The sequence below is a fragment of the Oncorhynchus mykiss genome, chromosome 12 (assembly GCF_013265735.2).
Source record: "Oncorhynchus mykiss isolate Arlee chromosome 12, USDA_OmykA_1.1, whole genome shotgun sequence".
Taxonomy (NCBI): Eukaryota; Metazoa; Chordata; class Actinopteri; order Salmoniformes; family Salmonidae; genus Oncorhynchus; species Oncorhynchus mykiss.
Genome location: NC_048576.1, coordinates 31,136,330 through 31,159,638, shown reverse-complemented (window position 1 = coordinate 31,159,638; position 23,309 = coordinate 31,136,330). Strand labels below are relative to the sequence as shown.

The 23,309-nt window shown below is 43.1% G+C and overlaps 1 protein-coding gene across 1 annotated transcript; it reads left to right on the top strand.

The window, feature by feature from the left end:
- Positions 1–8,858: 8,858 nt before the first annotated feature.
- mmp (matrix metalloproteinase) lies at positions 8,859–16,564 on the top strand (the record flags this gene model as incomplete). Its single annotated transcript, NM_001124199.1, is given in 10 exon segments — positions 8,859–9,079; positions 10,183–10,427; positions 10,809–10,957; positions 14,178–14,306; positions 14,619–14,780; positions 14,956–15,091; positions 15,255–15,388; positions 15,584–15,743; positions 15,876–15,979; positions 16,179–16,564. Coding segments are annotated over 10 exon segments (1,428 nt in total). The 3' UTR covers positions 16,280–16,564.
- Positions 16,565–23,309: the final 6,745 nt, after the last annotated feature.

Here is a 23,309-nt window from a genome sequence, read left to right as displayed (position 1 = left end):
TTGCATGATTATGTGATGTGACACTAATTGATAATGATGGCATTTTTACCATATTAATGATTGTCATGTATACTCCCTCTCCGGCACTCGAGGTCACCAAGGCTGCTCATTATTACACACACCTGTCACCATCGTTAAGCACACCAGCGCATCATCAGACTCACCTGGACTCCATCACCTGCCTGATTACCTTCCATATATATGTCACTCCCTTAGGTTCTTTTCCTAGGTGTTATTGTTTCTATTCCAGAGTTTATGTCTGTACACCACCTGTGTTTCTGGTTTTGTTCTATGTAAATGTATTTACTAAATACAGTCCCTGAAGTTGCTTCCTGAATCCCAGTGTAAAGGTTACAGAATAAAGCTACGTGAAAGGAAAGCACCAGGGAGAGTTTTTTTTGTTGGGTGTCCCTAGCATTGCCAAAAGACAAAGATGGCGCCGACAGACATGGCAGCTCTGCTTCCAGACGAGAAGGAAAGTATTTTTGCGTGTTATTTCATTATTATTAGCCCAGAACATTTTATGTGTTACTACATACAGTTGAAGTCGGAGGTTTACATACACCTTAGCCAAAGACATTTAAACTCAGTTTTTCAAAATTTCTGACATTTAATCCTAGTAAAAATTCCCTGTCTCAAGTCAGTTAGGATCACCACTATTTTAAGAATGTGAAATGTCAGAATAAAGCAGAGAATTATTTATTTCAGCTTATACATCTTTCATCACATTCCCAGTGGGTCAAGAGTTTACATTTACTCATTTAGTATTTGGTAGCATTGCCATTAAATTGTTTAACTTGGGTCAAACATTTCGGGTAGCCTTCCCCAAGCTTCCCACAATGAGGTGGGTGAAATTTGGCCCTTTCCTCCTGACAGAGCTGGTGTAACTGAGTCAGGTTTGTATGCCTCCTTGCTCACCCAAGCTTTTTCTGTTCTGCCCACAAATTTTCTATAAGATTGAGGTCAGGACTTTGTGATGGCCACTCTAATACCTTGACTGTGTGATCCTTAAGCCATTTTGTCACATCTTTGGAAGTATGCTTGGGATCATTGTCCATTTGGAAGACCAAGCTATAACTTCCTGACTGATGTCTTGAGATGTTGCGTCAATATATCCACATAATTTCCCTTCCTCATGAAGTCATCTATTTTGTGAAGTGCACCAGTCCCTCCTGCAGCAAAGCACCCCCACCACATGATGCTGCTACCCCCGTGCTTCACGGTTGGGATGGTGTTCTTCGGCTTGCAAGCCTCCCTTTTACCTACAAACACAACGATGGTCATTATGGCCAAACAGTTCTATTTGTTTCATCAGACCAGAGGACATTTCTCCAAAAAGTACGATCTTTGTCCCCATGTGCAGTTGCAAACCGTAGTCTGGCTTTTTTATGGCGGTTTTGGAGCAGTGGCTTCTTCCTTGCTGAGCGGCCTTTCAGGTTATGTCGATATAGGACTCGTTTTTTTTGTGAATATAGATACTTTTGTACCTGTTTACTCCAGCAAGGTCCTTTGCTGTTGTTCTGGGATTGATTTGCACTTTCCACACCAAAGTACGTTCATCTCTAGGGGACAGAACGCGTCTCCTTTCTGAGCAGTTTGACGGCTGCGTGGTCCCATGGTGTTTATACTTGCGTACTATTGTTTTTACAGATGAACGTGGTACATTTAGGCATTTGGAAATTGCTCCCAAGGATGAACCAGATTTGTGGAGGTCTACAATTTTTTTTCTGAGGTCTTGGCTGATTTCTTCTGATTTTCCCATGATGTCAAGCAAGGAGGCACTGAGTTTGAAGGTAGACCTTGAAAAACATCCACATGTACACCTCCAATTGACTCAAATTATGTCAATTAGCCTACCAGGAGCTTCTAAAGCCATGACATAATTTTCTGGACATTTCCAAGCTGTTTAACTTTGGGGTCCCCCTCCTTCTCAATTTCCGCCTAAAGACACATCCTAATCTAACTGCATGTAGCTCAGTCCCAGAAGCAAGGATATGCATATTCTTGGTATCACTTGAAAGGGAACTGTCACGTTCTGACCTGTATTACCTTTGTTTTGTATTTATTTAGTATGGCCAGGGCGTGAGTTGGGTGGGCAGTATATGTTTGTTGTTTTGGGGGATTTCTATGTTTCGGCCTAGTATGGTTCTCAATCAGAGGCAGGTGTCATTAGTTGTCTCTGAGAATCATACTTAGGTAGCCTGGGTTTCACTGTGTGTTTGTGGGTAATTGTTCTTGTCTCTGTGTTTGCACCAGATAGGACTGTTTAGGTTTTCACTTTTCTTGTTTTGTTTAGTCTGTTCATGTATAGTCGTCTTTATTAAAAACATGAATAACCACCACGCCGCATTTTGGTCCGCCTCTCCTTCAGATGAAGAAAACCGTTACAGGAACACTCTGAATTTTGTGGAAATGTGAATTGAATATAACACAATAGATCTGGTAGAAGAAAATACAAGGAAATAAACATACATTTTCTGTTTTTTTATTGTTGTTGCATCTTTCAAATGAACAAGAACAGCCAAACATACAGATAGGATGCTGGGGATGATTTGAATGAAGACCATAAGATAGCAACAATAGCTGAGCAAAGTTTTAGACAGAACTTCAAAAATGAGCGAGCTACATGACATTGAGCATGAAGTCACCCAGGTGTCCAACACAAATGTACCCAAGTGGCCAAATTGGTACAGTGATACATTTTGAAGGAAAGAGCTATATACAAATTACATAAATGCTATTCTAACACAATAATAATAATAATAATAATTAAACAAAACAAGGGTAACTACTTACACATTTTCTATTTACAATATTGTGAAGACCCTCAGTCCTCTACACAATATTGTGCTGCTGGTGCCATGGCCCATAGCAGTCTCTTTCTGCTGTAAAGCAGAGGCTTACTGAACAGGTGGTGCAGGTGATGGGGCATTTCCTGTGACAAAGGGCACAGCGACATCTCCCTGCTGTGCCCTTTTTGCCCGGAGGCACATTCATGCCTGCAGAGATGAATCTGGGCAGGTGAACACCACTGGTTGGAGCAGAAGGGACAGAGGTAGAGTGGACAGAAGGTGCTGCATTGGACTTGCTGTAGCTAGCAAGCTCCTGGATAAGCAGCTCCCTGAAGGCTAGCTGTGAGATGGGTGGCTGTCCACAGCTCTTGGCCATTTCCTTCTGGAGGATGAAGGCTTTCACCACAGCAATGTCAATGAAATTATAGAAATATTTCTTATACCATTTCATGGTCTTGTGGACAACATTGTAGTATCCTATCAGTGCATCTGACAGGTCCACACCTCACATGCCCTTGTTGTAGTCCTTCACAGCAGCTGGAATGGGAAAAATGTTTGTGGTCCATGCCCCGCTACCGTCCTTCACATGCCTGACAACGTGATCACCACTGAAGGACTTGTGGATAGTTGTGCACATGACCACCTCTCCGGTATCCATCCACTTTACAAAGAGCAGGTCATCTTCACGAATCCATCGCATGGTACCCCGCTTAGGCATGTCATTCACCTTTGTTTTTGGAAAGCCCACTCTGTTGGTCTGAATGCTGCCACAAGCCCACACATCCTGCTTTCTCAGCTCTGTAAACAGGGTAGGGCTTATGTTGAAGTTGTCCACAAACAGTTTGTCGCACTTCCCCAGCAGTTGAAAATCCAATAACTCCATAACGGAATCATAACTCAGTCCATTACCGGTACCGGAAAGCGGTCTCGCTTTCTCTGTCAATTTCCTCTATAATTTGGGTTAAATCTGTATACCTAGACTTTGTTTTAGCTTTTTCTGATTTATTCACCATAATATATATATATAAACTTGCTGAAAATGCTATTGACTATGTACTACTATGCGTAACACTCGTGGCTCTGTCAAGTAGGATTTGCAATGGCGAATGAACCTCTTTTACGCCAGAGTTTACGACAAAGGCTGATCTTTGAACGTATAACCTTTACATATTGCAGTTTACCTCAGCTCATTGGCTATCTTCCAAGCTAGATTTCAAGAAGATCAGTGGTCATTGGGCCAAAATAGTCAATCAACGATAGACCGGTCCTACCATTGGTGCGCAATGAGGTCATTGATTGGTGTCTTCAAATCGGTCAATACGTCCTGGGAAAAGAACCATCAAGTATGGTTGTGTTAGTAACAACCAGAGGATTGCAATGAAACCAACCATGACTGGATAAACGTTTTGTTTAGTGTTGTTTAGTGTTTAGTGTGTTAGGCTATATAAATGGATGTTATCAAACATTCACTGTGTAGTTAGGACACTTGGCATTGTCACCAGAGGAAGATCTTCAAATGTAAGCGATTTGTTATTTCTGACTTTCGTGATAGTAATGCTTGGTTGGAAAATACTAGTAATACTTGTGTGTGCGGGGCGCTGTCCTCAGAAAATCGCTTGGTTCGCTTTCGCAGTAAATCCTTTTGGAAATCTGACACAGCGGCTGGATTAATAAAACGTTAATCTTTTAAATTATGTAAGATGCATGTATTTACAAGAATGTTTAATACAACGAATGGTGTATTTAGAATATTAGCACTCTGCAGTTTCATCGGATGTTGGCCTGGTGGGACGGTAGCGTCTCACCTACCCTAAAGAGGTTAAAGGCACAGTCAACTTAGTGTATGTAAACCTTTGACCCACTGGTCAATTTGTGGAGTGGTTGAAAAACGAGTTTAATGACTCCAACCTAAGTGTATATAAACTTCCAACTTCAACTGTATAGCCGGAAATACGTTTGGATATCAGAAAGGCTGTAACTCACCAGCATAATGCACAGAAATACGACTTTCCTGAATTGGATCCTTTGTTTGTACCCCCAGGGCAATTGAAGTCATCCCAGAGGCTGCTCCAAAACACAGTCGGTGGAGAAGAAGTATTCGGAGTGGACTTCTAGTCCGAGGCGTGCACACCATCCACTGCTTCCGAGTATTTTACCCGCTAATGTTCAGTCCTTGGACAATAAAGTAGATGAGCTCAGGGCGAGGATCTCCTTCTAGAGAGACATCTGGGACTGTAACATATTCTGTTTCACGGAATCATGGCTCTCTCCGGATATACTGTCCCCATCCATACAGCCAGCTGGGTTCTGAGTATATCATGCACACATGAATAAAGAACTCTCCTAGAAGAAGAAAGGCGGTGGTGTATGTTTCATGGTGTGATTGTGATGACTTCCTGTCCTTTTGTTCACCCGACCTAGAATGTCTCACAATAAAATGCAGACCGTATTACCTCCCAAGACAATTATCTTTAATTATACTAACAGCCGTGTATATTCCCCCTCAAGCTGATACCACGACGGCCTTAAAGGAACTACACTGGACTTGTGCAATCTGGAAACTACATCCTGAGGCCACATTTATTGTAGCTGGAGATTTAAAAAATCGAATTTGAGGAAAACGCTACCGGAGTTCTATCAACACAATGCCTGTAGTACTCGTGCTACAAAAACTATCGACCATGATTATTCCCCCTTCCGGAATAGCTACAGGGCACTCCCACGTTCTCCCTCCATTTTGCTCCTCTCTTCTTATAGGCAGAAACTCAAACAGGAAGTACCCGTGCTAAGGTCTATTCAACGCTATTCAACACGGTGACTGAGTTCATCAGGAAGTGTATAGGGGATGTTGTTCCCACTGTGACTATTAAAACCTATCCAAACCAAAAACCGTGGATAGATGGCAGCATTCACACAAAACTGAAAATGCGAACCATCACATTTAACCATGGCTGGGTGACTGGGAGTATGGTAAAATGCAATATTCCCTCTGTAAGGCAATCAAACAGGTAAAACGTCAGTACAGAGACAAAGTGGAGCCGCAATTCAATGACACAAAACGTATGTGGCAGGGTCTAGAGACAATCACGGATTACAAAGGGAAAACCAGCCACATCCCGGCCACCGACGTCTTGCTCCCGGACAAGCTAAACACCTTCTTCGCCCGCTTTGAGGATAACACAGTGCCACCAATGCGGCCCGCTGCCAAGGACCCTCCTTACCTGACACCCTAGACCCACTTCAATTTACATACTGCCCCAACAGAGCCACAGATGATGCAATCACCATTGCACTGCACACTGACCTGTCCCATCTAGAGGAGGAATACTTATGTAAGAATGCTGTTCATTGACTATAGCTGAGCCTTTAACACCATAGTACCCTCCAAGCTCAACATCAAGCTTTGGGCCCTGGGTCTAAACCCCGCCCTGTGAAACTGTGTGGACTTCCTAACGGGCTGCCCCCAGGTGGTGAAGGCAGGAAACAACACCTCCACTACGCCGATCCTCAACACAGGGGCCTCACAAAGGTGTGTGCTCAGCCCCCTCGTGTACTCCCTGTTCCTCCATGACTGCGTGGCCACGCACGCCTGCAACTCAATCATAAAGTTTGCAGACAAGGTCCCTGGTGGAGTGGTGCCAGGAAAAAAACATCAACAAAATGAAGAAGCTGATCGTGGACTTCAGGAGACAACAAATAGAACACACCCCTATTCACACGACAAGACTAAAGTGGAGAGTGAAAAGCTCCAAGTTCCTCGTCGTACACATCACTGACAATCTGAAATGGTCCACCCACACAGACAGTGTGGTAAAGAAGGTCCAACAGCACATCTTCAACATCAGGAGGCTGAAGACATTTGGCTTGGCCCATAAGGCCATAAACATTTACAGACGTACAATTGAGGGCATCCTGTCGGCCAGGATCACTGCCTGGCACGGTAACTGCACCGCCTGCAACCACAGGGCTTTGCAAAGGGTGGTAAGGTCTGCCCAACGCATCACCAAGGGTACACTGCCCTCCAGGACACCTACAGATCATGAAGGACATCAGCTGGTGCGCAATGTCTAAAATGAAAAATCTTGAGGTATTGCTCGCCTGAAGTAGAGTACCTTATGATAAGCTGTAGACCACACTATCTACCAAGAGAGTTCTCATCTATATTATTCGTAGCGGTCTATTTACCACCACAGAACGAAGCTGGCACTAAGGCCACTCTCAACCAACTCTATAAGGCCATAAGCAAAGAAGAAAATGCTCACCCAGAAGCGGCACTTCTAGAGGCCGGGGACTTTAATGCAGGCAAACTAAATCAGTTTTACCAAATTTCTACCAGCATGTCACATATCTATGCATAGTCACGTCACCTCTACCTACATGTACAAATTATCTCAACTAACCTGTACCCCCACACACTGACTCGGTACCCCTGTATATAGCCTCGTTATTGTTATTCTTATTGTTACTTTTTCTTATATTTTTACTTTAGTCTATTTGGTAAATATTTTCTTAACCAACAGTGCAGTTCAAGAAGAGTTAAGGGCTTATAAGTAAGCATTTCACGGTAAGGTCTACACTTGATTTAATTTGATTTGAACCACCCGAGCCATGACCTGTTCACTCTGCTATCATCCAGAAGGCGAGGTCAGCACAGGTGCATCAAAGCTGGGACCGAGAGACTGAAAAACAGCTTCTATCTCAAGGCCATCAGACTTTTAAATAGCCATCACTAGCAGGCTACCACGCGGTTGCTCTACCCTGCACCTTAGAGGCTACTGCCCTATGTAGAGAGACATGGAATCACTGGTCACTTTAAATAGAACACTAGTCACGTTAATAAAGTTTGCATACTGTTTTACTCATTTTATATGCTTTTCACCCAGTTTAACTTCTCCCTTTCCTACCGCCCGGGTTCCAAGAATGTCAAGCCGGATGCGCTTTCATGCTGCTATAGCCCCACAGCTACTCCCTCGGACCACGAGACCATCCTCACCACCTCGTGTCTGGCGGCGGCACTCAGCAGGGGAATAGAGAATCAGGTCCGTGAGATGCAGCGTTCCCAGCCAGACCCGGAGGGGGGGGGGGGGCAGATGTTTGTCCCTGACGCTGTCCTCCCCTCAGTATCTGCCACCCGGGCTCCCGTCGGACCCTGGCCTATATACGACAATGCTTTTGGTGGCCTACCATGGTCCCTGACGTGTGTCCGCGTTCGTCGACGCCTGCACGATCTGTGTGCAGAATAAAACTCCTTGGCAAGCTCAGCTCTGGCTGTTCTCCTTCAACCACTTCCTGTCATTCACCGTCCTTGGTCACACATATCCCTGGACTTTGTGGCTGGACTTCCCCCATCTGATGGCAACACCATCATCCTTACAGTAGTGGACTGGTTTTCCAAGGCCGCCTGTTTCATTCCTCTCCCCAAGCTACCCTCTGCCAAAGAGACAGCTCATGGTGCAGCACATCTTCCAGATCCATGGACTCCCAGTGGACATGGTCTCTGACCGGGGTCCTCAGTTCTCATCCCGGTTGTGGAAGGCCTTCTGCACGCTCATTGGGTCGTCGGACAACCTGTCCTCCGAGTTCCACCCCTGTCTAACGGCCAGTCGGAGCGAGCCAATCTGGACCTGGAAACAACTCATCGCTGCCTTGTCTCTGCCAAAACCACCACCTGAAGCCAGCAACTCATCTAGGTTGAGTATGCCCGCAACACCCTCCCCTACTCTGTCACTGGTCTCTCGCCGTTTGAGTGTTCCCTGGGATATCTGCCCCCGATCTTCCCGGAGGAAGAGGTCGGCATACCCTCTGCCCAGATGTTTGTCCGCTGCTGTTGCCGGACCTGGAAGAGAGCTCAGTTGGCTCTTCTCAAGACCACTTCCAGGTATCGATGACAGGCAGACCACCACTGGCTTTTCACTAGGGATCTGCCCCTCGGGCCCTTTCCCCATCTCCAAGATTCTTAGCCTCCCTGCTGTTCGTCTTCTGCTGCCCCACACCCTCTATACATTCCACTTTTCATGTGTCTAGGATTAAACCTATGTCTCACAGCACTTTGTCTCCTGTTTCCAGGCCCACCCCTCTCCTCCGTCTCATCAACGGCCAACTAGCGTACACGGTGAGGCGCCTCCTGAAGGTTTGACCGCGGGGCAGGGGATTCCAGTAGCTGGTTGACTGGGAGGGTTATGGCCCGAAGGAGAGGTGCTGGATCCCCGCTAGGGACATCCTGGACCCAGGCATCATCGCTGAGTTCCACCGCTGGCACCCCGGTCAATCAGGTATCGGTCAATCAGGTATGCACCCAGGTAGGACACCAGGTTGCTACTGTCACACCCTGATCTGTTTCACCTATCTTGGTGCTTGTCTCCACCCCCCTCCAGATGTCACCCATCTTCCCCATTATCCCCGGTGCATTTATACCTGTGTTATCTGTCTGTTGCCAGTTCATTTTGTCTCATCAAGCCTACCAGCATTTTTTCCCGTGCTCTCTTGTTAGTTCCTGTTTTCTAGTTCTCCCGGGTTTTTGACCATTCGGCCTGCCCTGACCCTGAGCCTGCCTGCCGTTCTGTACCTTACGGACTGCCCTGGATTACTGACCTCCACCTGCCCTTGACCTGTTTATCTTCCCCCTGTTTCGAAAATGAACATTTGTCACTTTGAACTTTGTCTGCATCTTGGTCTTAACCTGAGGTCTGATAATTTAGCTGATTTGACTATTGATTTGATTTTTGTGTCTAAATCAATTTGAGGGTATTTTTTCCTCCAAATTATAGTACATAATGAACGGTTAGATGTAGTGATAAAAAGTACACACTTCATTGGGATATAACATGATTATCATAACAATCAATGACAAATAACAAATATGACAATGTGTAAATATAGTAGATGAAGGCAGGGTTTTTGTCTTTGTCATAATTCCTTTGTTGTGGAAAATGTATTTGGTGATGTCATCACCTTGATTTCCTTCCTCTTGTTTGATGGAGAGGGTTTTGACAGTTATTACTCACCTGAGACATTGCTCAACTTCCCATGCTTTAAGCGTATATAAGACATCCCCTGGCCACACACCACACAAACAAGAACCTCTCAAGAAAGAAGCATCATGAAGACTTTCAATCTGTGCTTACTACTAGTCAACCTGGCAATAGTGGTTTACTCTTTGCCAATATTGCCACCTACTGAAGAAGATGAAGCCCTTGCAGATGTATGATTATTGTCAAATATTTTGGAAGGAAGGTCTTTCTGGGTTTTACAACTGAACATATTATGATGGAACAGATGTGTGCATGCAACTTCATATGGCTCAGTCAGGTTGAATGTGTTATATTATATTCATAACACTGTAGTAAATGGTACTGTCGTTATAACATCATGCTTGCTGTGTTTTCTGTAGACATACCTGAAGACGTTCTTTAACCTGACGGAGGAGACGGGTCCAATGTTCAGACGGGGGCCCAGCCAGCGGAGCAGGAAAGTCAGCGAGATGCAGAGGTTCTTTGGCCTCAAGGTGACAGGAACCTTGGACGCTGAGACCGTAAAGATGATGAAGAAGCCACGCTGCGGGTTACCTGACGTCCAACTCGGCCGATTCACCACCTTCGATAACCTTAAGTGGCCAACAAACCAGCTTACCTACAGGTGAGAGGAGTGAGAAAAACAAGTTGACCATGGTGAATTGATACTAAGCAAAAATAGGGTTTGTAATGTTAACATTTAGTTAGTTGCAGTACCAATTAGGTTGTCTGTAAACTTTGAGAAAAACACTAAACTACACCAAACTGTTTGTTGCACTCACCACAGTAGGTCGCTCTGGATAAGAGCATCTGCTAAATGACTCAAATGTAAAACAAAATGTAAATGTGTCAATCATAAAGGTTTTGTATTTGCAAACATCAAATTATACACAGAGACACTGTGAGTGATAGGCCAAAGTCAGGGTTTGCTTAACAAACCCCCCAAAAAATTCAACATTGAGAAATATTTTTCTAATGTTGACTGTTGGTGTATTGTCTTTTTCAGAATTGAGAACTACACTCCTGACATGTCTGTGGCTGAGGTGGACAACTCCATAGAGAGAGCACTACAGGTGTGGGCCAAGGTCTCCCCCCTAAGGTTCACCCGTATCTACCGCGGCACCGCTGACATCATGATCTCCTTCGGCAACAGAAGTAAGAAACTTTTATCTTACCTAACACAATGTTAATGTGACCAACTGAAACAGAATTCAAATAGAATTCAATATTCAATATTTAGAAAGTGTAACCTGGAATTACTTGGATGGGATTCTGAATGTTTGTCAAATCTACTAATAACCTATTATAACAATAATATTGGTAAAATACCATAGGTCTGATGCACCAACATGTCATGCTGTACATGTACACTAAGAATGTATACATTTAAAGATCCACTCCATGTATACACACTACCTTTCAAAGGTTTGGGGTCACTTACAAATGTACTTGTTTTTGAAAGAAAAGCACATTTTTTTGTCCATTAAAATAACATCAAATTGATCAGAAATACAGTGTAGACATTGTAAATGTTGTAAATGACTACTGTAGCTGGAAACGGCTGATTTATATATGGAATATCTACATAGGCGTACAGGGGCCCATTATCAGCAACCATCACTGTGTTCCAATGGCACGTTGTGTTAGCTAATCCAAGTTTTAGAAAACCTTTTTGCAATTATGTTAGCACAGCTGAAAACTGGTGTGGTGATTAAAGAAGCAATACAACTGGCCTTCTTTAGACTACGTGAGTGTCTGGAGCATCAGGATTTCTGGGTTCGATTACAGGCTCAAAATGGCCAGAAACAAAGAACTTTCTTCTGAAACTCATCCGTCTATTCTTGTTCTGAGAAATTAAGGCTATTTCATGCGAGAAATTGCCAAGAAAGTACATTAGTGTCTAGTTTGAGAAACAGACGCCTCACAAGTCCTCAACTGGCAGCTTCATTAAATAGTACCCACAAAACACCAGTCTCAACGACAACAGTGAAGAGGCGACTCCGGGATGCTGGCCTTCTAGGCAGAGTTACAAAGAAAAAGACATCTCAGAATGGCCAATAAAAATAAAATAATATGATGGGCAAAAGAACACAGACACTGGACAGAGGAAGATTGGAAAAAAGTGTTATTGACAGACAAATCTAAGTTTGAGGTGTTCGGATCACAAAGAAGAACATTAGTGAGAAGCATAAAAAATGAAAAGATGCTGGAGGAGTGCTTGACGCTATCTGTCAAGCATGATGGAGACAATGTGATGGTATGGAGGTGCTTTGGTGGTGGTAAAGGGGGAGATTGTACAGGGTAAAAGGGATCTTGAAGAAGGAAGGTTATCACTCCATTTTGCAATGCCATGCAATACTCTGTGGACAGTGCTTAATTGGAGCCAATATCCTCCTACAACAGGACAATGACTCAAAGCACAGCTCCAAAATATGAAATAACTATTTAGGGAAGAAGCAGTCAGCTGGTTTCTGTCTATAATGGAGTGGCCAGCACAGTCACTGGATCTCAACCCTATTGAGGTGTTGTGGGAACAGCTTGACCGTATGGTACATAAGCAGAGCCCATCAAGCCAATCCAACATGTGGGAGGTGCTTCAGGAAGCATGGGGTGAATCCCTGCGAGGAAGATCAGCTGTCCGTCCTGTCTCCCTGTAGCGCTGTCTTAGGTGTCTCACAGTACGGACATTGCAATTTATTGCCCTGGCCACATCTGCAGTCCTCATGCCTCCTTGCAGCATGCCTACAGCATGTTCACGCAGATGTGCAGGGACCCTGGGCATCTTTCTTTTGGTGTTTTTCAGAGTCAGTAGAAAGGCCTCTTTAGTGTCCTAAGTTTTCAGAACTGTGACCTAAATTGCCTAACGTCTGTAAGCTGTTCGTGTCTTAATGACAGTTCCACAGGTGCATGTTCATTAATTGTTTATGGTTCATTGAACAAGCATGTGTTTAACCCCTTTACAATGAAGATCTGTGAAGTTATTTGGATTTTTACAAATTATCTTTGAAAGACAGGGCCCTGAATTTTTGGGCTGAGTTTATATATATATATTTTAATTTCTTTGTTGAAAAACATAATTCCAAGTATAATTAGTAAAGTCAGTCGTTGACTTTGAGTAAAAGTTAAAAAGTTAAGATACCTTAAGAGACAATTACTCAAGTAAAAGTGAAAGCCATCCAGTAAAATACTACTTTAAAAGTCTAAAAGTATTTGGTTTTGAATATACTTAAGTATCAAAAGTATATGTAATTGCTCAAATATACTTAAGTATTGAAAGTAAAAGTTTAAATCGTTTCAAATTCTCTATTTTAAACAAACTAGATGGCACCATTTATTCACTGATAACCTGGGGCACACTCCAACACTCTGACAAAATAAGCAGTGTTTAGTGAGTCCACCAGATCAGAGGCAATAGGGATGACCAGGGATGTTCTGTTGATAAGTGTGCGAATTTGACAATTTTCCTGTCCTGTTAGACATTCAAAATGTAATGAGTACTTTTGGGTGTCAGGGAAAATGTATGGAGTAAAAAGTACATTTTCTTTAGGAATGTAGTGAAAATATAAGTAGAGTACAGGTACCCCAAAAAACAACTTAAGTAGTACTTTAAAGTATTTTTACTTAAGTACCTTACACCACTGAGTAAAGTCCACACCCTTAAGGGTGAAAAAACAAAATAGTGTTTTTTTTTTACACAATTGCTAAATTCGGTTGGTCTGGTGGGTGCACTCTGATATCATTGGCCTCCCCCTTGCTTATGGCAACAACAGAGGAGCAATAGTGGAAAGGCCAACCCACCCCAACTTGTTCCATGTAATTAGGAGCCCTGCACCATCTACTAAAATTCACCTTTTGTGAGGTAAATCAGGTGATAACTGAGGTGCTAGGGAGGATGAAATGGGTCTTCAAAACTGAAACATGAAAGACAGACACTTAAAGCTCTCAGGATGTTTGAGTAGCAGGGTTAGAAAGGGAGAGCGGGAGATATAGTACCTGTGGAGGATCCACTCTTTACATTCCTCCTGTCAGAGCACAGTGCAGGTATATTCAGACATTATTACAGTATTCCCTGACAAAAAGCTTTGAAACAGAGGTGCACCCTACGCCCATCCCACTTACATAACCAACATCATCACCACTCGTAAAAAAAAACACATGACATCAGTATCAGATCACTGCTTGTCCCCCTCACTGTAATCTGTCTACAGTTTGACGAGTTGAAAGAGTGTTAATTAGAGTCACTTTGCCTTATTACATTGGGCCCCTATAAGTGCATCGGTTTGAGAAACTAACATAAATAATTCATTTTTTTTATACAGTGTGCATTTGTCCTCATCTCTGATGGCTCATACTATTATTTCTCCTGTCTGTGTAGATCATGGTGATTTCTACCCCTTCGATGGCCCTGAAGGCACCCTGGCCCATGCCTTCTCCCCCGGCGCTGACATTGGAGGAGATGCTCATTTTGATGATGACGAGTACTTCACCTTCAGCTCAACCAGAGGTGAGAACCTCTATCACAACAATAAATGTGGAAAATAACTTAATTTACTACATTACCCTGTTTCAAATGTAGGACAATCCTGGGTGAAGTGTCAGGTAACCGAGGGGTTAAGAGCATTGGGTCAGTAACAGAAAGGTTGTTGATTTGAATAACCAAGTCGACTAGGTGAAAAATATATCAATGTGCCCTTGAACAAGGCACTTAATCCTAATAGCTTTTGTAAGTCGCTCTGGTTAAAAGCGTCTGCTAAAATGTAAATGTCATGAAAATGTCCACAACAGAGTAGAAGAATTATATATTTTCATCATATAGGGTACAACCTGTTCTTGGTGGCTGCCCATGAGTTTGGCCATTCCCTGGGTCTCAGCCACTCCAACGACCCTGGAGCACTGATGTTCCCAGTGTACAGCTACACAGAGCCCAGCACCTTCTCTCTGCCTCGTGATGATGTCACCGGTATCCAGTACATATACGGTCAGTATTAAATTATCTTTTCTCTTTCTGACCTGTTTGATTTACATTTATATTGCTGTATTCCACTTCTTTTGACTGACTAACAAAAAGGCTCATGCTGAAAATCTCCAAGTAACACATTTTATGAGACTTTCCAATATTGGAACCGGAACTAATGAGTATCTGTGTCCTCCAGGCCCAAACCCAGATGTTAACCCCAACCCAGATAAGCCCGACCCTACACCTGTTTCCACCCCTGATGCCTGTGACCCCACCCTGGTCCTGGATGCTGTCACCACTCTGCGTGGGGAGAAGATGTTCTTCAAGGGCAGGTACAGCACATCATGTAGCCTAGATCAGATGTTCAGTGACTTATGGTAACCTACAGCTCAGACACAGTCAATGAATGACACTGGTTCCCAGAGAAACAAAATGGTTGCCTTTTAATCTGTGATCCAGAGCTCTAACGTTCTGATGACCTCCCTTCATCTTTAGGTTCTTCTGGCGTATTTACCCTCAGAGCAGCAAACCACATCAGAACCTCATCAAGACTTTCTGGCCTGAACTCCCCGACAACATCAATGCTGCTTATGAGAGCCAGCTATCTGACAGAGTGTTCCTCTTTAAAGGTATTGCAGTCACCAATTGCCTCAAATTAGCCCTTGTATGGCTGTAGTCTCCACATGGTGTCTAGACAACAACTGTGGAGGTTACAGCCATATCAGTGCTAGCCTCACTCTTTGCCTGTAATGAATACTGTGTGAATGCATTAAGCTGTTTAATTGGAGTCATATCTCAGTAATACTCTGTCTCTGTCCCTGCAGATCATCAGGTCTGGGCTCTCTATGGCTATGACATCGTCCCCGGCTATCCCAGAAACCTGAAGAGCTTGGGTCTGCCCAGGACCGTGAAGAAAGTTGACGCCGCCCTGTACGATGAACATTCTCGCAAGACCTTGTTCTTTGTTGGCGACAACTACTACAGGTTAGTGGAGTCTAGTATATCAATACAAGCAATGTAATTTTTGGTCACTTTTTCTATGTACTGTATGTTGCCATTATACTGTATATTTATGTCAAGAGTATCACAATCTCACTAATATTGCTGTTACCGTAGTTACGATGAGGAAATGAAAAGCATGGACAGAGGTTTCCCCAAGCGTGTGGATGAACAGTTCCCAGGCATGACAAGCAAAGTGACTGCAGCCTTCCAAGTCCGAGGTGAGTGTGATACAGCATCTAAGCACACAACTGTGCATTACAAGCCAAGGAGACGTAAATATACAAAATATTATTTCCTACCTTCTAAATAAGAAAATCCCCTTAATAGTCCTTTTAAGTCATATTTTAGATTTTCTTGAGCATTGATAGTTTGTCAGTGTGGCATGTCGCTAACCTCTCTACCCTATATGGTTTTTAGGCTTCACCTACCTCTATAGTGGCCCCTACGTGTTTGAATACAACATGAGGACCAGAAGACAGTTCCGCGTGCTAGGAAACAACTACTTCCTGCCTTGTTAGACCATCGACCATGATGAAACGCTTAAGAAGCAGCCGTGAACAATGATGAATTTAGCCAAATGACAAAGTTGTTTCAAACATGAAGTTGTTGTATTTTTGGGAGATTTTACAGATTTGTTTTCTCTGAAATATTATTGCCATATATCTATTTAAATATATATTTATGTATCTAAATTATTTTATATTTTTCTTGACTAAATAATCTGAAAACATGAATGTATATTGAATATAGGACGAACATATTTGTATATGTTGCATATTCAAATAAATTCCAAGTTTTTGTGATTCTTTGTTTTTGGCTTTTACTCTTTGTTTTCGGCTGGAGTGGTGTAAAGCTCACCGCCATTGGACTCTGGAGCAGTGGAAACGCATTCTCTGGAGTGATGCATCACGCTTCACCATCTGGCAGTCCGACAGACGATTCTGGGTTTAGTGGATGCCAGGAGAATGCTACCTGCTCGAATGCATAGTGTCAACTGTAAAGTTTGGTGGAGGAGGAATAATGGTCTGGGGCTGTTTTTCAACTTTCGGGCTAGGCCCCTTGGTGCCAGTGAAGAGAAATCGTCTCGTTACAGCATCAATGACATTCTAGATTATTCTGTGCTTCCAATTTAGTGGCAATAGTTTGGGGAAGGCCCTATCCTGCATGACAATGCCCCCAGGCACAAAGCTAAGTCCATACACAAATGGTTTGTCGAGATCGGTGTGAAAGAACTTGACTGGCCTGCACAGAGCCCTGACCTCAACCCCATCAAACACCTTTAGGATGAATTGTATAGCCGACTGCGAGCCAGGCATAAGCACCCAACATCAGTGCCCGACCTCACTAATGGTCTTGTGGCTGAATGGATGCAAGTCCCCACAGCAACGTTCCAACATCTAGTGGAAAGCCTTCCCAGAAGAGTGGAGGCAGTTGTATCAGCAAAGGGGGGACCAAATCCATATTAATGCCCATGATTTTGAAACGAGATGTCTAAGGAGTAGGTGTCCACATACTTTTGGCAGTGTAATGTATCTATGTTAGGATACATGAAAGCATAACAAATGGAATTGATCATATAATAAGATAGATAGAGAATAACAATGAAGAAACACAGTGGCATACCCATTTCAATTTCATACATGCAGCACACTGATTCAGTATACCGCAAAGTATTGAAGTACATTATATGGTGTGTGGCTTTGATCTGATCAGCCTAGACTGCTATGTCTTTGATTATTTCCACACTACAATTTTTATGACAAAACTCAGAACCGCTATGGCCATATGAAACAATGTCCTCTTGTAATAAAATACAAAGACCAATGAGTATGAGCAGTGGAAAGAAACCATGAACTTGCGTGGCAGTCACCAGGCTAGAGAAAATAAGGTATGAATCTCCAACTCCATGTACTGCTTTGCTTGGTCAAACCCACATTATAGTCCAGTGACGCAGGACAAAATCAGAGGTAAGTGTTGCACAGATAACAATTACATGTTACGAAACGTTAGAAACAGGTTATCTGTTGTCACATCAGTATGAGGCATCGTGACGACGCAGTTGCAAGGCATTGGGGCAATGATCCTGCCTTAAAAGAAATGTCCTCTTGTCAATTAAGTTTTTAGAATTGCCTAATTCCCTGTTTCCGCTCTTTGAACTCAAAATAAACGCACTGCACTAATCTGGGCAGTTACTTACAGTAGGTTAAGTGAAGCCTCAATATTGCCTACCCTGGAAGCCTGTGTTTCCGACATTAGGAAGTGGATGGTGGCAAGTGTTTTACTTTTAAACTCGGACAAAACAGAGATGCTAGTTCTAGGTCCCAAGAAACAAAGAGATCTGCTGTTGGATCTGACAATTAATCTTGATGGTTGTTCAGTCGTCTCAAATAAAACTATGCAGGACCTCAGCATTACTCTGGACCCAGATCTTTCTTTTGATGAACATAATCAAGAATATTTCAAGGACATATTCTTTCAATTTAGTAACATTGCAAAAATCTGAAAAAAATTATGCAGAAAAGCTAATCCATGCTTTTGTCACTTCTAGATTAGACTACTGCAATGCTCTACTCTCCTGCTACCCAGATAAAGCACTAAATTATCTTCAGTTAGTGCTAAACACATACCTACTGTACACGTACACTACGGTCACAAGACACAGGCCTCCTTATAGTCCCTAGAATTTATAAGCAAACAGCTGGAGGAAGAACGTTCTCCAACAGAGATCAATTTTTATGGAATGGTCTGCCTATCCATGTGAGACGCAGACTCGGTCTGGACCTCTAAGTCTTTACTGAAGACATCTCTTCAGTAGGTCCTATGATTGAGTGTTGTCTGACCCAGGGGTGCGAAGGTGAACGGCAAGTCATTGGAGCGATGAACTGCCCTTGCTGTCTCTGACTGGGTGGCTCCCCTCTCTCCACTGGGATTCTCTGCCTCTGACCCTACTACGGGGGCTGAGTCACTGGCTTACTAGTTCTCTTTCATGCTGGCCCTAGGAGAGGTGTGTCACTTGAGTGGGTTAAGTCACAGATGTGATCTTTCTGTTCGGTTTTGCGCCCCCTCGGGCTTGTGCAGTGAAGGAAATATTTGTGGGCTATACTCAGCCTTGTCTCAGGGTAGTAAGTTGGTGGTCGGTTGATATCCTTCTAGTGGTGTGGGGGCTGTGCTTTGGCAAAGTGGGTAGGGTTATAACCTGTCTCGTTGGCCCTGTCCGGGGGACGGGGCCACAGTGTCCTCCGACCCACCCGTCTCAGTCTCCAGTATCTATGCTGCAATAGTCTATGTGCCGGGGGTGTAGGGTCAGTCTGTTATATCTGGTGTAATTCTCCTGTCTTATCTGGTGTCCTGTGTGAATTTAAGTATGCTCCCTAATTATCTCCCTCCCCTCCTGGAGGACCTGAGCCCTAGGACCATGCCTCAGGACTACCTGGCTTGATGACACCTGGCTGTCCCCAGTCCACCTGGTCGTGCTGCTGCTCCTGTTCTGCCTGTGGCTAGGGAATCCTGACCTGTTCACCGGACATGCTACCTTGTCTCAGACCTGCTATTTTAGACTCTCTCTCTACCACACCTGTTGTCTCGACCTCTGAATGCTTGGCTATGAAAAGCCAACTGACATTTATACCTGAGGTACTGACCAGTTGCACCCTCTACAATCACTGTGATTGGTCATCTATGAACGTTTGAACATCTTGAAGAACAATCAGGCCATGTACTCTTAAAATCTCCACCTGGCACAGCCAGAAGAGGACTGGCCACCCCTCAGAGCCTGGTTCCTCTCTAGATTTCTTCCTATGTTCTGGCCTTTCTAGGGAGTTTTTCCTAGCCATCATGCCATCATGTGCATTGCTTGCTGTTTGAAGTTTTAGGATGGGTTTCTGTATAGCACTTTGTGACATCTGCTGATGTAAAAAAGGTTAATAAATAACCTTGATTGATTGAACAAGTTTCTCCCACAAGAAAATATTCCACTGTGATTTATCCAGATTTTGGAATACTTCTGAATGCTTGCTTGGATTTAATTAACCCGCAACTTTAAATAATAAGCGAACAATATAATTATTTTCTTCTCAATCCTTTTTTAATGTTTTTACATGTTGTGTACATTTCAGTGTGTATCCTGTATGTTAGAGGCTGTATGCAAATTTGCTGTATTCCGCATCAGGACGTCAGAAACCAGCCGTACAGTATAATGGTAACGCATCCTGAGTCTTGCCTGTCTGGGCATGATTAAAGTAAACATTTGCAGAGAAACCTCTCTCCCCTCTGGCTATTCTTGTACTTTAGCGTGTCCTTCAAAGCCTACTTAAAGTACTTTAGATTGACAGTTGTGCATATCACAGGGCTCTTGGTGTAGGAGTGGGTGTCAGATTAGCTACACGTCATTTGGGGGATTCAGGATTTCCCCCAGTTTTCCAATCCAGATCTAGCAGCTGACTCACATATTCCCAGCAATACCGTACTTCCCTAATGGCAATAGCCAGCTAAAACACACCAACCTAACTTGCTTTTATTTGTTTGATCACAGAGAGAAGTAAAGTTCTTCATACTTGATTTGAGGTTTTTAACCCTAACAAAATTTGGTATGCATCCGACTTTGGGATACAACATTTGCATTCGTCGTTTTGGTTTGTGTTGTAAGTAGGCATTGATCAATGCCAAATGTTAAATTCAAATCTTCATACCATCACAACTAAGCCAATATGACTATGGAGGTAGGCTACACAACACACGCTCGTCTTCCGTCATGTTCCATTCATGTCTGGTCTAGGTTATTGGCAAACAGGTAATTCTCATAGGCTCCATTACACAATCGGCTGACCAAGAGTGATATAGCTTTAATTGTTCACATAAAGTAATGACAAATCAAATCAACTTTGTCACATGCGCCGAACACAACAAGTGTAGACTACCGTAAAATGCTTACTTACAAGCCCTTAACCAACAGTGCAGTTCAAGAAGAGACAGTGCAGTTCTAGAAGAGTCAACAAGAGGCAACGCATAAAACATATAATAGGAGTTATAGCACAGTTGTAACCTATGTATTATGAAGTGAGATGGTTGATTAAGCAAGGTAAGCAATTAGACAATTATAAGCGATGAGTCTATAGGCCACACATCAGTCATAATAACTGTATATCAGTGAGCCAAGAATGATGCTTCATGTGCGTAAAGCACCAAGGAGCAATTGCCTAATTGATGACTGCAGAGATGTCATCAGTGTTCCAGCCAAAGCTTCAAAGATTCTTGTGGAATTGTTTTGTCTGTAATACATTTCCAACCTCCAGCTCTGGGAGGATCACTGCTGTCAAACAGCTTGTTGTGAAGGGGAAATTAAACAAAGACATTAATACAACGGCTGAGTCTAATCCTGGATGCTGATTGATTAAAACTGCATTCCAGCTGGTGTCTATTCCACAAATTGCCACTGGCTAAATCTATGACGTTGAAATGCCTATTTACTCTTTCCCATCTGAATGCGCAATCCACTTTCTCATCAGCTCAGCTGGGCAATTTACATACTAGATCTACACTGTAGAAACAATCTAGACATTATGCCGCATTTCCTTTAGACTAGTATTTGGTTTTCAACAGCGGAGATTTGTAATAACCTTGCTGTCTGTCTCTCTGACATTTGCAACATTGTTTCAATATTGAAATTTGATCTCCAGCTGTCCTATGGTAATGAGACAGGCAGGCTGGCAGCCTTTCTCAGCCAGTCAAAATCATGAATCCGCATCATTTTTATTGATATATATTTTGATATATACAAAGAAATGTCAATAGAAAAACACAAAATGTCATTCCAGCTTAATTAAGTTTAGCTGTGTAGTTGGCTCTCTCTTCAATTCAACAGCCTGGCAAGAAAGCACATTTCCTATACCAGGTGAAATCGCACATCATTAGCTCATTGTTATGGATGTCACTAGAAAAAAATCACTAGAAAAAAAAAAATCACAAAAAAAAATCACTAGAAAAAAATTACTAGAAAACCGCATAAACAAACACAAATGCAGCTACTTTGCTGTTATTCTGGCTGCACTGTTGGCTAGCTAGCAAGCAAGGGATAAGAACATTGCTAGCCATCATTGGTAATGGAACATTTAGAAAGAACGACTGGGTCGCGTCCATAGAGTGCTTGCAGTTGATATAAAAAGCCTCCTGGTGGCCATGTTGGAAGACCACCGCATTAATTCTTCTGACAACAACAGCCGAGTGGCTACCCCAAACTGCACGACAACCGTGCCTAAAACTAGTTGATTCATCACCATGGTCATTTTCTGTGGTGAATTTGGCTGCTCTAATAAGGCAGGAAAGACAACAGGATTTTTTCCCTACAACAATCATGAAACACCTTTCTTGACACGAATGACATGACTCAAGAAATGTCACAAAAGCTAAGAAACCTTTCTGCCTGTCAAGACCTGAACCCTGACAGCTGTCAATTCATAATTTCATCAATGGTTAAGTCAAGTCTGATCGACTTCGAGTTTAGTTTTCCTGGTATGCTAACCAGGTGTTAACAACAACACTAAGTTAGCTCGATAGCTTGTAGTCTAGCTATTAGCATGTGTTGCTTGAGTTTCAAGTTTTGGGGAAGCAATTTTTTCACCTTAAAAATGCCCCTTTATAACAAAGGATTGCATGTCTCTAGCATCACATTTGCAGACTAATGTAAGCCTACTATTATTAATGTGATGAGTAGATTCGATAGTGATCATTTAGGCTATTAATAAGCGAGTAGTGGCATAGGTTTTTAGGCTATATCAGAGATGTGGCCTTTGCTAAACACTTATTGCAATTCTACTACACTTTATCTGACTGTAGTAGAATTGTAGTATAATTTTAATACGATGGTAGGATAGGACTACTCTACTAAAACTGCGAACATATCAATAAAAAAATGATAGAGTCTTGAAAGCAACCATGTAATCTAGCCCAAAAAGGGGTCCTGGCTAAAAGGGATCCAGTTTTTTATCAAATTAATGTAAAACGTTAGGGTTAGCTAAAATACAAAACTCAAACTATTTTCATAACCTTAACCTAACTATCCTGACCTTAGGATTTTGTGTTAATTTGACAAAAGCTGGGTCCCTTCTAGCCATGACCATGAAAAGGTGAGAAGCAAATTGTAACGGAGACGCTGAGAGTCAAGAATCAGGTGCAGATGAAACATATAATAAAATAACAAACATGAAACGAGACAACATAACAGTATCGTCTACGCATAAGCACAGGAACAATGATGACAAGGAGCGGGCCAGTCCGGGCGGCGAAGGTGGAAATCATGGATGACGTTGGGATCCAAAATGTCCTCCACCGGAACCCAACACCGCTCCTCTGGGCCATACCCCTCCCAGTCCACCAGATACTGGAGCCGACACACACGACATCGGGATTCCAGTAGAGATCTGACGGAATAGGCCAGACTCTCCTCGATATCCAGGGGGAGGGGGGTGGAGGGGTTTCGTGGGGTACAGCATCAGCTAGGGGACCAGGAACCACCGGCCTGAGAAGGGAGACATGAAAAGAAGGTGAGATACG